The 14,579-nt window shown below is 42.1% G+C and overlaps 1 protein-coding gene across 2 annotated transcripts in view; it reads right to left on the bottom strand.

The window, feature by feature from the left end:
- The window catches only part of LOC146550494 (plexin-A1-like), a 304,153-nt gene that overhangs the window by 219,266 nt on the left and 70,308 nt on the right, over window positions 1–14,579 (bottom strand). For both annotated transcript variants that reach the window (XM_085259673.1, XM_085259671.1), the window contains one exon: window positions 14,268–14,450. In XM_085259673.1, the coding sequence (XP_085115799.1) occupies window positions 14,268–14,450 (183 nt within the window). The remainder of the gene's footprint in view (window positions 1–14,267; window positions 14,451–14,579) is intronic.

Raw genomic sequence — 14,579 nt, 5'->3', positions numbered from 1 at the left:
CTTATAGTCGCCTCTCATGTCTGCCCATCAACAATCTAGGCGACTAAGCAGAATTCGTTGGGAAGTGAGACCCCACGTTGGAGAACGGAGACCTGATCAGACTCCTGCAGACCTTAATTAGGTCTACTGTTTGCAGTAAAACCTTCCAGCTCAAGGTCTTTGTAATCTCTTTTGCCTGGCCTTGCAGACTGCAGAGTAGCAGACCATCACTTGCCCCTTGCATCCACTGAAAAAACGAAGACTTTGATGTCTTGGGACATCAAGTATCTGCTGTACTTCAGCGCCTTCTCAGTATCTGCCTCTGCTAGAGTGTCGATGGAGACCTCTTATCAATTATGAGCCCTCTAGAGCCCTTGATCATAACCAACTTCGGAACTCCCACTATACCATCCGGGCCAATCAGGTGAGGTTCCCGGTTCGACCAACAATCTAAGCGACTTGCCCACTCCTGCCAAAGAGTCACAAACTTTGTTGTGACTTTTCTTTCGATTTGGTTTGAGCATTGGACATTTACCAACCAGGTGTCATGATCAACTTACATTTTTCACTAACACGTTACTGTACTAAATTTGGTAATTATAAAAATTACAATTAAATTATGTCGTAACTTGCGTTACGAAGGTTCTTCAGTTATGTAAATGCTGGGCAGATAGAGAGAAGAAAAAATCCAGCAAAAATGTTTTTTTTCTTCCTGTGCACTTCCACAACAGTCAGCTGATTTCAGTTTGTGTGCGGGAGAAGGAAATTGGTGGAGCGGTACCACAAAACAGCTTTTCAGGAGCAGAGATATGGACATTACTTTTATCGATTTTTACTTATTTTTACTGCCAGGGATGTGATGGTAAAGTGCAAACTGCATCCAGGACAGAAACAACCGCATTATACTGCTATACTTTGGCCCATTGCAACCATCTGCACAGACAGCATAGGTAACAAACTGGTAATTATGTCCCGTTCAAAAACCTGATGAGGGCATATCTTTTGGTGCTTATATGTTCAGCACCTAGAAACTTTAACTCCTTTGGCTCCATCTCTAACGCCAACTTCTACAGAAAATGAGACACACGGTGCTTCATGGTGTCATACATAGTGGACCAAAACACGCATTTTCCCCACGGAAGACATCCAAGAACAAGCATTATTGTCGTGACAGACCCTGCTGAGTGTGAAGTACGCCATGTGTGACTGATAAGACAACAGAAGGACCGTGTGTATGCATTAGTGTATGGGTGTGTGTGTATTAATGGATAGACAGATGGGATAGTCTAGGGGAACAGTTGATAAAGGCTTTATACTGCAGCTGCCCCTTTCTCTTCCCCTCTGCAGCGAGCACACACTCAAGAGACAACAAAAAAATCTCCACTGGCACCATTTGTGTGTGTGTGTGTGTGTGTGTGTGTGTGTGTGTGTGTGTGTGTGTGTGTGTGTGTGTGTGTGTGTGTGTGTGTAAGTGCTGTGGGCTGTTTGTGTGGCAGCTGCCCTGGCATCAGGTGGGCAGCTCCTATTATACATGTAGAAAGCACAGCTGCTGTAATATGTAAACGCACATTACTTCCTACTCCAAACACAGAACGCACTGATGAAGATGAACACACACACACACACAGTGAGATTCCCTATAATCTAAGGATCAGTATCTCTCAGAGACCCACATTTACACACAAACAAATGGGAAATCGACCCTCTGCAATCTCATTACGCACACACACACACAGCCCGCATCCTTTCCTGCATGCGCCCTCTAATCAGATGCACATGTATACACACACCCACGAAGGCTGCATCTTTCCCTAGATGTGAAACAGATTAACATAGCGCACAGTGAAATGTTTTTTTGTTTCTTTTTTTTCGGCTCACTAATCAGACAAGAGCGCACATCCATCCAGAAGGTATCTCCACCTTGCTGCCGAAGGTGACGAAAAAACACACCTGCTAATCTGCATCTTTTCTACATTCTGGTACAAGATGCCCGAGACTTCTGTATGTCAAGCAAACCGGCATAGACACCAATCAAAACACACACCAGACCCACCCAACCTGCCAGTTGTTCTCCAGATGCACGCCAGATACGCAAACAAATGTCTGCCCATCACCTCCCGTATCTGTGCAGACACATGTTGTGATGTGAAGAGGTCGGCCAGCTTGAATCAGGCCACTGGCACCTGACAGCAGTCGTCAGCTCAACAGCTGTCCGAGCGCATCGCTGGCTGTTGCTGAACATCCTACATATGCGTGTGTTTGTCTGGACTCGTGGCCGTACGTGCTCTATCAGCAGGGACATTCTAAGTCAGTGCTGGGACTGGTGATGTCCACACGGGTTAGGGACCCTGATTTATGAGGTCACAGGGTTAACACACTGCTTTTTTTTTATCTTTTCTTTTTTTGAACTTGGTACACATTTTACATTTCCAGTCAACGGATGTTGTGTTCATACTGTGGCCACATGTGAATTACATCATAAAGGCCTTACTGGAAGAGGGAAACTGGAACTCATTATATTACTTAATTTAACTGTTTTTGTCAAATGTGTTAATATTAGCAATTGATTTGTGTCCATGAGCACAGTAAGAGAAGTTTTTCCAACGTTAGAGGTCAATGGACTGTTTTGACAAAGGCAGAAACAGTCCACTAGTCTGCTGAACACTAGAGTGGTTGATGGTGACATAATCATTTTGTCACTCACACCAGAGAGCACAGTTTTTGTCCCTTTTTCTTGACTAACTTTAAGCCATCATTCTATTCTGAGAAAAATGATTCACAGGACAAAGAGCCAGCTAAAAACTGGAGATCCCAGGACGACAAAGTCAAACTGCAATGCTCCGAGAAGCTACAAATAACCCCGGAGCTACATCTTAGAATCTACAGCCCTCAGTTAGCATGTTAACATGTCTGTACAACTAGAACAAGACTGATCAAGTATATGGTGTTTGGAAAGGTTTCCAGGAGAATGGCTCTTAAGAACATGACAGCACAGCTTAGGTTTCCAAAGGTGCATCTTAATAAACCACACGACTTGTGCAACAATGTTCTTTGGACAGATAAGACCAAAGTGGATTTCTTTGGCTATAATGCACAGCATTGGGTACAACCAAACTGTCAACTACATTTGTGGAGGACTGAAGATTTGGGCCATGAATTCTTCTGTATACCAAAGTATTTCAGAGTCAGACATGAGGTTGTCTATCTGACAGCTAAAAGTTGGCTGAAACAATTATGTATCAGGGCAATGATCCTAAACACAGCAGGAAATCGACATCAGAATGGCTGAAAAAAGAAAAGAAACAACATGTTGCAATGCCCCAGTCAATGCCCAGACCTCAACGCAACTGAAATGCTGTGGTGGGACTTTGAGAGAGCTGTGCATAAATGAATGCCCACAAACCTCAATAAACTGAACTTTGTAAAGAAGAGTGGTCTAAATTCCCTCTGCAACGATCTCAGACAGATAAAGTCATACAGAAAAAGTTATTTGACCCAAAGCTGGCTTTACAAACTACTGTGGCGTGCTTAGTTTTTCATACAACACTTCTGCATTTTGGCTCAGTTCATATTAAATTCAGTTCAGTTTTATTAATACAGCGCCAAATTACAATAACAGTCACATCAAGGTGCTTTTTATTGTAAGGTAAAGACTCTACAATAATACAGAACCCCAACTATCAGATGACCCCCTATGACCTAGCATTTGGTTACAGTGGGAAGAAAAAACTCCCTTTTAACAGGAAGAAACCTTCAGCAGAACTAGCTTCAGGGATGGGCAGCTATCTGTTGGCGGTGATAGGAGGGAGACGGTAAATAATGACACAGTGTTATTATGTCATGTGTTGTTGTTCATCTGAAACTGTATTTAAATAATTTTAGTATATGCTAAGGAACAGATGATTTTTTATTTTCTATCCTCTAAACTAAAATGAATAAATAAAACACTTTTTGCAGTAGAATCTCCAAAACACTAGCAATCCTCCCTCTTTCCCAGAGTGCTTTGCCACATCAAGCCAACACACACATAGCCATGCCCCACAATGGCAATCCCAATGTCAGATGCCGCAAAGACTTTATGTGAATAAAAGCCATCTCGCAGTTGATAGGTTCAGCTGTAATCTTTCCTTTTGTCTCTTGACACCCACAAAGCCTTCCCACTTATCAAAGATTCATTAGCTCACTAATATATCCATCTAGCTCTCCATGCACATCGCCCGTCCATTAATGCCGAGCCATATTCCTCCAGAGGGGATGCTGAGATAATGCCCTGCTCAAGGACATAGGGGGTAATACATATGAAGTGATAGCCCACCTGGGAATTGAACCTACAACCACAATGGCACATTAGCAGCGACTGCCTCCGATAAGTGATGCAGAACAGTATCATATCAGTCTCCGTCCCGGCAAACATCCTGCTGTTGTATTTCAGATCAGTCTGCCAGCACCAGTGTGCTTCTGGATCACTCCATCCTAATGTCATGCAGCACTGCCTTTGAAGAAAATGGTTTCTCCCCCCTATTTTTCCCCACCTACCATCTATTTGTTTCAGGTGGAAGCCATTCTAACGCACTGTCCCATTGACTCATTTTCAAACTAATGCACCATCCTTTCAATTTGGTAGTAAAAAAAGACAGAAAGAAGAAAGTGCTGCCTGTCTCCCTTGAAATACAGTATATAGATGGATACTGTATTTGTTATTTTGAACACTCCATTCTGTTTTCAATATCACGTCCTCTAAATATTTGGCTGGAACATCTCCATTTCTAAGTCTTCTGAAGAACTGGAAAATTGTCTAACATTTTTGATAGACTTCGAAGTTTGCCCTGTCTATTAAGTATCCTTTGTTTGCATTTAAAAATGCCTCATTTAGCTTCATTAAAACTCTTGTCTGTCAAACACATAATCTTGACCTAATCAAATGACGAAAACTTGTATAAAACCTTTAATCGCTCCAAAAGAAGCTTCTCTTAGCCTGACAGAATATGGTTGGGACTGAAGACTACACAGTTCACAGAAACATGCTCATTTCTAACAACATATTATATATTCTTGGATACTTTTGGCTTAATGTGATTCACAGTGCAAAATAATCCATTTCATTTCATTTATACAGCGCCAAAACACAACAATAGTCGCCTCAAGGTGCTTTATATTGTAAGTTAAAGAGTAATACAAAAAATCCTAAATAAGATTATCACTGCTCCAACAATGGCTATACTGTAGGCCCAAAGATGCAATAACTAGTAGTTGCAATAAAATAATTACATTTCAAATAACATCAGCTGGTGCTCAAGTTGCATTACAGACAGTATAGGCATCAAGTTTCAGTAGTTCTACTTTGTTTTCATTATGGATAGACGCTAAATTAATAGATATCTAATATGTTAAATTATATACATATATATATATATATATATATATATACATATATATATATATATATATATATATATATATATATACGCACACACACATATATATATACACACACACACACACACACACACACATATATATATATACTGCAAAGACATTACAAATAAAGTGTAATTTATTTAACCAGCCTGTCTTAACCTAAGCAAACACACCTCTAAAGCAGATGCACAATCAGGTCATATAAGTACGAGCTGATGTATGGCTCACTGTTTTATCAGCCTTGTATGTCTTTGAATCTATCTCTGTCTCCTGCTCATAAAAGGCACAACAGAGACAGCATTTTTTTTTTTTTTTTTTTTTTGCAGGCTGACGTATACTAATGTACTAATGGATAGAGGAGATAGAGAGGCTGAGGGAGTGGACTGAGGGAATGGGGAGCAGAGGAGAGAAGGACACACACACATATGCATGCACACACAGATGAGGTGGGACATTCTCATGGGAGGCAGATTTGCGGGCATCCAGCCCACCTCGGTTAGGAGAAAGAGAGCTGAAGGTGACATATAAGCAAGAACGACAGGGAGCGGAGGGGAAGAGAAAAAGAGAGAGACGGTTGTTGTTGGCAGAGAAAGCATAAGGCCCGAAGACAAGGACAGCAGGAAAGTACGGCTCGGAGAATCCAATGATAATTCACTCAAACACTAGCAGCCCTTACAGCAGTAATATTATCTCTGAAGGGTTTACACACTAGTCTTCCCTCAACAGGCTCTAACAGCAACTCCACACATGCATTTACAGGGACTAGCACACTGCAGCACAAAACCCCCATGTATTGACCCATTGATGTACCCTTTCATATATATCATGGCAACAAGTGCACACATACACACACACAAACCTAGAGTGTGAATACCTAACTGCTGTTTCAGAAACTCACAAATGAATCATGAATATGGATCTAAACAATGTAATTGTGTATATTTGTGCCAGACAGTAGACGGCAGACGTTAACACACACACACACACACACACACACACACACGAGGCTTGAGGAAAATCCTGTTGTGTATTCTGAGAAACTAATAGGAATTTATTCCACTAACTTCTACTTAATGGGATAAAGATGGAATTAAAGTGTTCAGGTGTTGTGCTCATCTGCTCATTATGAGTTTGCATCGGAGGGAAGAGGAAAGTGTAATCCGCTCACACGCAAACGGGGGGGGAAACAGACAGCGGCACGACCCGAAGATTATCAATCATCTCTACCAGCCTGGTGTTTTTGCCATTTAACCAGCCCGAGCAGCCGATGCGCTGCTTCAATCATCGTCTGCTAGTCTAAATGCTAGTGCTAATTAGCATTCACATGCTAAATTACCTCCCATCCCATGTTTCTTGATTAGGCTTAATCATTCTGACAGCTATAGTTTTACCACTAAGCTTGAAGAGCCAATACATCCGCGGCCATCTCAAACTCTAGGAAGGGGTCCACGGTGCTCTCGTTCACTGAATGCTGGTAGGTGAAGAGTGGATAATGGGCTAAGGACTTTTCCTGTGCTTTATGAACTATATTGCCAAAAGTATTTGCTCGTCTGGCTTCACACTCATATGGACTTGAGCAACATTGCATTGTTAATCCATAGGGTTTAAGATGATGTCAGCCCATCCTTTGCAGCTATGACAGCTTCAACTCTTCTGGGATGGCTTTCCACAAGGTTTAGGAGTGTTTTTATGGGAATTTGTGACCATTTGTTCAGAAGTACATTTGTGAGGTCAGACACTGATATTGGACAAAAAGACCTGGATCACAGTCTTTACTCTAATTCATCCCAAAGGTATTTGATTGGATTGAAGTCAGGACTTTGTGCAGGCCAGTCAAGTTTTCCTGAGGAACCCATTCTAGTTTGTGGAAGCAGTCTACATGCCTAGGTGCCTGATTGTATACACCTGTGGCCATGGAAATGATGGGAACACCTGAATTCAATGATTTAGATGGGTAAGTGAATACTTTGGGCAATATAATGTATGCTTGATTTAAATAGTTTAATTTAAATAGTTTAAATGTATTTTCTCCAATCACTGCTGTTTCCATAAAACACCAGCATCCACTAAAATAATCATAGAGAAAGGAAATCATTCTGCTGGGAGCTGTTCAGAATTGGAGCACTCAAGAGTCTTAAGTTGTAAAAATAATACACCAGTGTAAACACACCCCATTAAAAGACAGTTTTTCTGCATTGTTAATTTTTTGCAGAACTACTAATGATTGGTTATTCATTATCAGCTATCTTAGCGATTAATTGTGGGTGGCTGTGGCTCAGGAGATGGAGTTGGCTGTGGGTTGTAGAGGTTGGTGGTTCGCTTCCTCTCTCGAATTGTCAATGTGAATAGACATGGTACTTAGATTAAGAAAAGGTACTTGAATGAATGTGTGTGCTTGGGTGAATGAAACTAGCAGGAAAGAGTCATACAAGTACCAGTCCATTTACCATTACTTATCTTTCTTTATAGCACAATTGTAAAACAATAACTAAACAGTCAGTTATTCCAAAATCTTTTGGCCTTCATTTTGATAGGTTCAGTGAAGAATTTACAGAAAAGGAGAGAGAGAGAGAGAGAGAGAGGGGAAGACATGCAAAGGGTCGCGGGTCAGACTTGAACCTGGGCCGGCCGCTCGCAGCCATCCTTGTATGTGGTCGCCTGCTCATCGCACTGAGCTCATCTTTTTGACCTATGATCCATTTACTGTCAGAAGGTATTTCTTGGTGCCACTCCTGTTAATATAATTCAGATACTGGTGACAGCCATGTGTGACTCACATGCAGAATTGATGATGACTGGTGCTGATGGTGGATGATGATCTAAAAGAAGAACTGAATGATCTAAAAACAATTTTAAAAAAAAGACAGAGGAAGACAGAAAAGCACACCCTTTCCAAAGACTTTCCAAAAGCTTTCCTAGGACTTTGGAAAGATCACAACTTTATATGAAATGTTTGAAACTTTGTTTTGTTTGTGTTGTTGTAGACATTTGGGCATATACACTCTTTGGGAATGTTGCCCTTTGTCTGTTTTCTGGTCTTTTTACATCTATCTTCCTAAATGTAACAAGGAAGGCACCGCTTTTTAAAGACATGATAAGTCCCACGGTTTGGAAAGCGCTTGTTATATCTTTATTAATTTATATCACAACTTTTACTTTAACTATAAAACCTTGATTTGAAATTCAATACAGCTGGCACAACTACAGTGGAGAACAAAAGCACAGGGTCTTAGTGAGAAATGCATTAGAGCAGAAATGTAAACTGGCACAAAGTATACAACAGCATGAAAGTAGCCTCCAGGAAAAGCTGCTTAGGATGCTGTGCAGTGTTAGCCACACTACATAAGAGATGGTGGGCAGATTATGACTCAATTCACGCAGTATACTGCTTATTTATTATCTTCTTAAAGGGTCAATGCCGTTAAGGGGGTGGAATGCTGTTAGCTGGGAGGAGTGAAAAAGTGGACAGGATAGGGTCGTGCACGGTACGTCACCGTCACATACTGAAAAAGAGCCGAGCACCGTGGAGCATCTCGCTCTATAGTTGCTTGGGTAATGTCTGAGTGGGACAGATGTAGGATCAAAAGAGCAATGCGGGTGAACTTCTGGTCCACCTCACCAGCTCTGAGATGCCCTGAAGCCTAACCAGTCTCACTTGTCTCCCTGTCTGAAAGCAGTGAAGTGCCAGTGTTATGTCAATCAACTGGTTGGCACAGTTGCCTCGGTAGCGCTGTACTCCAATCAGTCCTGTCACTCAGGCTATCTTCCAAGATAGAAAGGAAAAGGGAAAAGTAATTGGATTTGCTGCTAGCAGGGAAATGATGAAATGACATGAAACCATACCCCTTCACCCACCACACACGTCTGCACACCTATACATTGCTGTGAGTAAATCTCCCTCTTTCTTCCCCTCTCTCTCTCTCTCCATCTGTCTAGCTTCATCTTTTTGTTTCTGAAATCTGGAAATACTTCAGGCTGTTGAGAGTTTCTTTTCATCTTACCTGATGCGGCAGGAGCACCTTGTTCTCCCAGGTAGACAAAAGAGGAGACGAAATGAGAGGAATGAAAGGATTTCCAGGTTTTTACTGAGATCTGAAGACGGGGTTTTTAAGGATGTTTCTGGCAAACGACGCAGAAGGCAGCCGATAGTGCAATTTCGTGCTGTTAAAAACTCAGTGTCCCACCTACACTTTGTCTGCCAACAAAGCAATGTACAGTGGTGTTTAAAAGAAGAAGGTAATCATGTGTGGCTTTGAGGTACAGAGCAAGGACCAAGAACATATACTGCATAAACGCAGTGTGCTGCTGCTAACTGACAGGCCTGGGAGAGGTGAACAGCAGATAGCCAGACTGTCACCATAAAAAAAAAAAGACTGCCTCCTATACACAGTATTATATCGCACTGTTTGTGCTGTATCCTAAATCCCACTTTCATCGTGTATCAGACACTGTCTCTCATATCTTTCTTATTGCAACCCTGATAACATACAGTAAGTATGGGCATGGTCACTGTATAAGAGCTATATAATCAAATGAGCATCAAATGTAATTATTGTAGTCACTTTTGTTCTTTTATGTTTTATTTAGTTTTTTACTATTATTTCATTTTACATTCTATTTTATTCTCTTCTTCCAAGTAAACCGAAGCCTGTGTTTCTTTAATGACACCATAGTACGTTGCATTATAGTAATCAAATCTGGGGGTAATATCTGTGTGGATGACCTTTGCTAAAGCTGAATGAGATGAAAGAATAGTTTTAACCTCAGAGATCAGCTTAAACTGAAGAGAACAAGATGGCATGACGTATCCAAAAAAAAAAACGTGTTTATTAATTAATAAGATCAAACTGAGATCAAGTGACTGACACTGTGATGAGGGCAAGGAGGAGTAAATAAAAGGCAATAATTATTGAGGCAAGACAATATGGAAAGTGTAGTCATTCTGTTTGGCTTTAGTGAGACATGCACTCACTGGCCTCTTTGTTAGGAACATACACTTGTTGTTAATGCACATATCTGATCAGCCAATCACATGGCAGCATCTCAATGCACTTAGGTATGTAGATATGATCAAGATAAGCTGCTTAAGTTCATCAGAATGGAGAAGAAAGGTGATTCAAGTAACCTTGTTGGTGCCAGAGGTCAGAATGGGCAGACTGCTTTGAACTGAGAGGAAGACAACAGTAACTCAAATAAATACTCGTTAGAGCCAAGGTATGCAGAAGAGCATCTCTGAACACATGACACATCAAGCGTAGAAGCAGATGACCTACAGCAGGACAAGACCATGCTGGGTGCCACTGCTGTCGGCTAAGAACAGTACCAACTGAGCATCATTTAAATACTGCAGCCCCCCACATCCATCGCATTGTGACCACAGTGCACACATCACAAAGCTCAATTCATCCCAAATTGGTTTCTTCACCATGATGAGTTCACTACTCAAATGACCTCCACAGTCACCAGATCTCAATCTAATAGAGCACCTTTGACATTTTGTGGAAAGGGAGATTCATATCATGGATGTCCAGCAAATAAAGCTGCAGCAACTGTGTAATGCTTTCATGTAAATATGGACCACAAACCTCCAAGGGATGTTTCCAGCACTATGTTGAATGGATGCCATAAATAATTAAGGCAGTTCTGCAGGAAAATGGGGTCCAGTTTGATATTAGCGAAGTGTACCTGTGTCATCAGCGTAGCCATGGAAGTTCTTGATGTTACTTAGACCCAGTGGAAACATGGAAAACAGGAAATGACACTGGGCCCAGAATGGGTTCCTGTGGAACGCCAGGTAATTCCAGGTCCTTTAGAAAAAAAGCTTTTCTGATTGTGCCAGAGGCTGAGCTAACGTGGAGAGGAGATCATTCTCAGTGCTATGAAGAGTAGCATTTTGTAAATCAGTCAAAAAAAGATATGTTTCAATAAAAACACAGCTAGTTCAGCCAGAGCCTCGTCTGAAATGACTTAATACACTCAGGCTGAGGGAGGGACCTTCAAAACACTAAGAACCTAATCACGGTCCCACAGCTCCATTAAGTATCAAAGAGAGCTTTCACTTTGACACACGGCCCTTAATCAGCAGTTCACTTCCATCAAAAATATTCTATATAAATACGTCTCAAAGGTGAAAACCGGAGTCAGCAAGGTCGGCTAATAAAGCAGAATTAGTTCTTACAGGCACAGTCAGAACCTATAAAGAAGAAAGCCAGTGGCCCACGAGCAAGGCTACTGTTTTTTTTACACATACATGCCACGTGTTTAGCCAGTCATGACATTTTGATTAGTTTTGCTGATGAAAGGCAGCATAGATTAACCCTGGCTTATGTCATAGCTCTCTTTCTCCCTCACACACACACAAACCTGTACCAACGCTTATCCAATGAACTGGCTCCATTTAAGATCTACACTACTGATTATATATTCATAGATCAATCAATACAGAGTCTAGCAGCCGGGACACGTCCATGGGGGCAGACACACACACAACAACAGTCACACTGCAGGAATTTTAATGAGCAGGAGCGTGTGTGTATGTGCGTGCGTGCGTGTGTGTGTGTGTACATCAATACAATGCAGCTTTACATTTCATTAGGCCAAGGAGCACAGTTTAACTTCCAATGAATAGCAATAAAACCACACGGCCTGTAACCATCTCTCTCCATCTGCTGCCTCAGCTTCGCTTTCTTTCCCTCCCTCGTTCTAATCCCAGTCCTATTCCCCTCTCCCTCGCCCCAGAATTTATTTTTGCACAAATCAAGTTCAGCCATTAAACAGCTGTTCTCCAATTTAGCTAAAAAGACCTTATTTAAACCTAAAACAAATCACTTCCTGCGCGAGGAAAGCCTTAGCGGGCACGGGCTAATGAAAAAGCCCAATAACCCGGCTGTAGCTTGAATTGCTGTTGATTTATAGTGATTGTCATCCCGTCTCGCCATTATCCCGCTCATATAGACAACAGCATTTTAATGCAGCATCTGCATTGATCTGTGTGTGAGGACACTGGCAGCCTCCACCCCGTCGTATTCACCTTCCTTCCTCCATCCCCAAAGCACAGGAAGACACGGCGGCTGAGAGGAAATGGGATTCCGATCAGCGGGATATCATCCAGGATCTGCTGACCCCCACAGTCTCAGCGCACATACAAATCATCTGTCTGCACAACCGCAGACACAGTCCAAGGGGTCAGGCTGCAAGGACTAGCGGGCTAGGTTTCAGTCGACTTAGCAAAACTCAAGTGACAGGAAGCTGTGTAAGGAGGCGTGTGTGGGTCTGTGTGAGAGTGTGCGCATAGTATCAAAGCCTATATAAAAGCAGTCGACAGCAGCGTCGCAAAGGCTGTTCCACAGGCTGCGGAAACACACAGGCCTCCTGTTTAAGCTGTCAAATATGTGTCTAAAACTGCAGCAGCTGAATCTTTAAAACATCTGAGCTGAGCTTAATGGGACGCGACAAAAAGTAAAAGGCAAACTTAAAGACGTCGCCCACTGAAATAAAAATAAAAAAATAGACATCAGCAGCTGCAAAATGATGCTTGTCTACTAAAAGAAATGTCTGAAACTTCATAAAGCTCAATGCGACGCAGAGTGAAATGCCGATCTAACATTTCTTTTCATTTACTTTCTGTGTGTATGCACTTTTTATCTTCACCTGAGTGTGTTTATTCAGCCTCGGTAGTATTGATGACACAGACGCACTCCTATGACGAGCAGGGGGAGAAAAGAGAAAGTATAGCTAAGGCTCAGGAGCAGCTGATTGGCACACGCACCATGCGATCCACTCCACACGGGTACTTCAGGAGCATTATTATAGACCCACAGGTGCACGCATACACGTACACAAAGAAATAGCGTGATGTTCTTATGCTGAACACGGCGGGAAATTACTGCTAGCCTGTGATTGAGCACAGGCACACGCAAAGCACAGGTTTCCTTCACCCGTCCCTTCACCGGAGGTACTCAGGAGACACATAAAAATCATCTGCACCCACCTTATAGCCACTCAGACACTCTCACTGCCTTTTGACAATCCTGTGACTAGACCACAAAAGAACACTCAGCAAGATAAAAACCACACAGCTCCAGTTTGTCTAGCAGTACGAGCTCCACTCTGTACATCCTCCACAAAGACACACACACACACAAGCTCGCTCTGCAGGAGAAAACGCACTTCTCCAGAAACTGCTGCTTTACTTTTTTTTTAATGTATATGTCTTATTTGGTATGTCTCAAAAGCATTCAGTGACAATGGCAAATCACTGAAAAGCTATTTCAAAATAAAACAAGCACAAAATGCCATTACAGACACAGAAATATATATATATATATACGGTATATATATATATGTATATATATATAGCCTCGTCGCTACACTGATATATATATACACATGCACATTCAAAGCTGATATCTACACTGAGCGCTGATGATAAAGCCATTTGTCAGCGATGCCAAAACCAATGACCACTGAAAATACATCAGAAAATGACAGAAAATTGCTTCAGAGTGAAAATGCTTTTCTATAGTCCATGAAACACGCATACTCATGCAGTATACACACACACACACACACACACACACACACACACACACACACACACACACACACACACAAGCCCTGCACTGTTACCAGAGCCTTTAAATCCCCGTTTTAGTCACATTTTGTTAGTTTCCTTTCACACCACACCACTGTCAGGTGAAATGTTTGTATCTGATCCTTTTTTTTTCATATTATAGAATGCATATGTGGTGAGATCTGAGAAGCTTTGAGCCAAATCACACTGAAACATCACTGAGTTTTGTCTTTGCGAAGAGTCTCTGTGTTAAACAGATCTGCGAGGATGTAAAGGTGCTTCGGAAACTCCAGCCTACCTTCTTTATGCGTCCGCTACGAGTGCCCGTGAACGCCACTGTGTTGCCACGGTAATCATAAGCAGCCACGGAGGTCATGCCGTCGTCCTTGTCCACATAAAGCGGGATGCCCTCGATGGCGGTGGTGCCCCCTAGAGGCTGGTTGAAGTCCTGGCCGCAGAAGTTGTCGTCTATCTGTAACGGCTGTGCAGAGAGGGTGGGGGGGAGGGGGGGTGGAGAGGGAGAGAAAGCCATTAACTCAACCATTAACACTTTCTAAATCCCTTCTCTTGTTAAACTAACATTAATTCTTAAAGAAGGAGGAGGATTTCA

Source organism: Mchenga conophoros, linkage group LG20 (assembly GCF_057382185.1).
Source record: "Mchenga conophoros isolate Kocher_MC1m ecotype Shallow Benthic linkage group LG20, M_conophoros_male_GT1.1, whole genome shotgun sequence".
NCBI lineage: Eukaryota > Metazoa > Chordata > Actinopteri > Cichliformes > Cichlidae > Mchenga > Mchenga conophoros.
The sequence above is the reverse complement of the archived record's forward strand: the minus strand, read 5'-3'. Positions and strand labels throughout refer to the sequence as shown.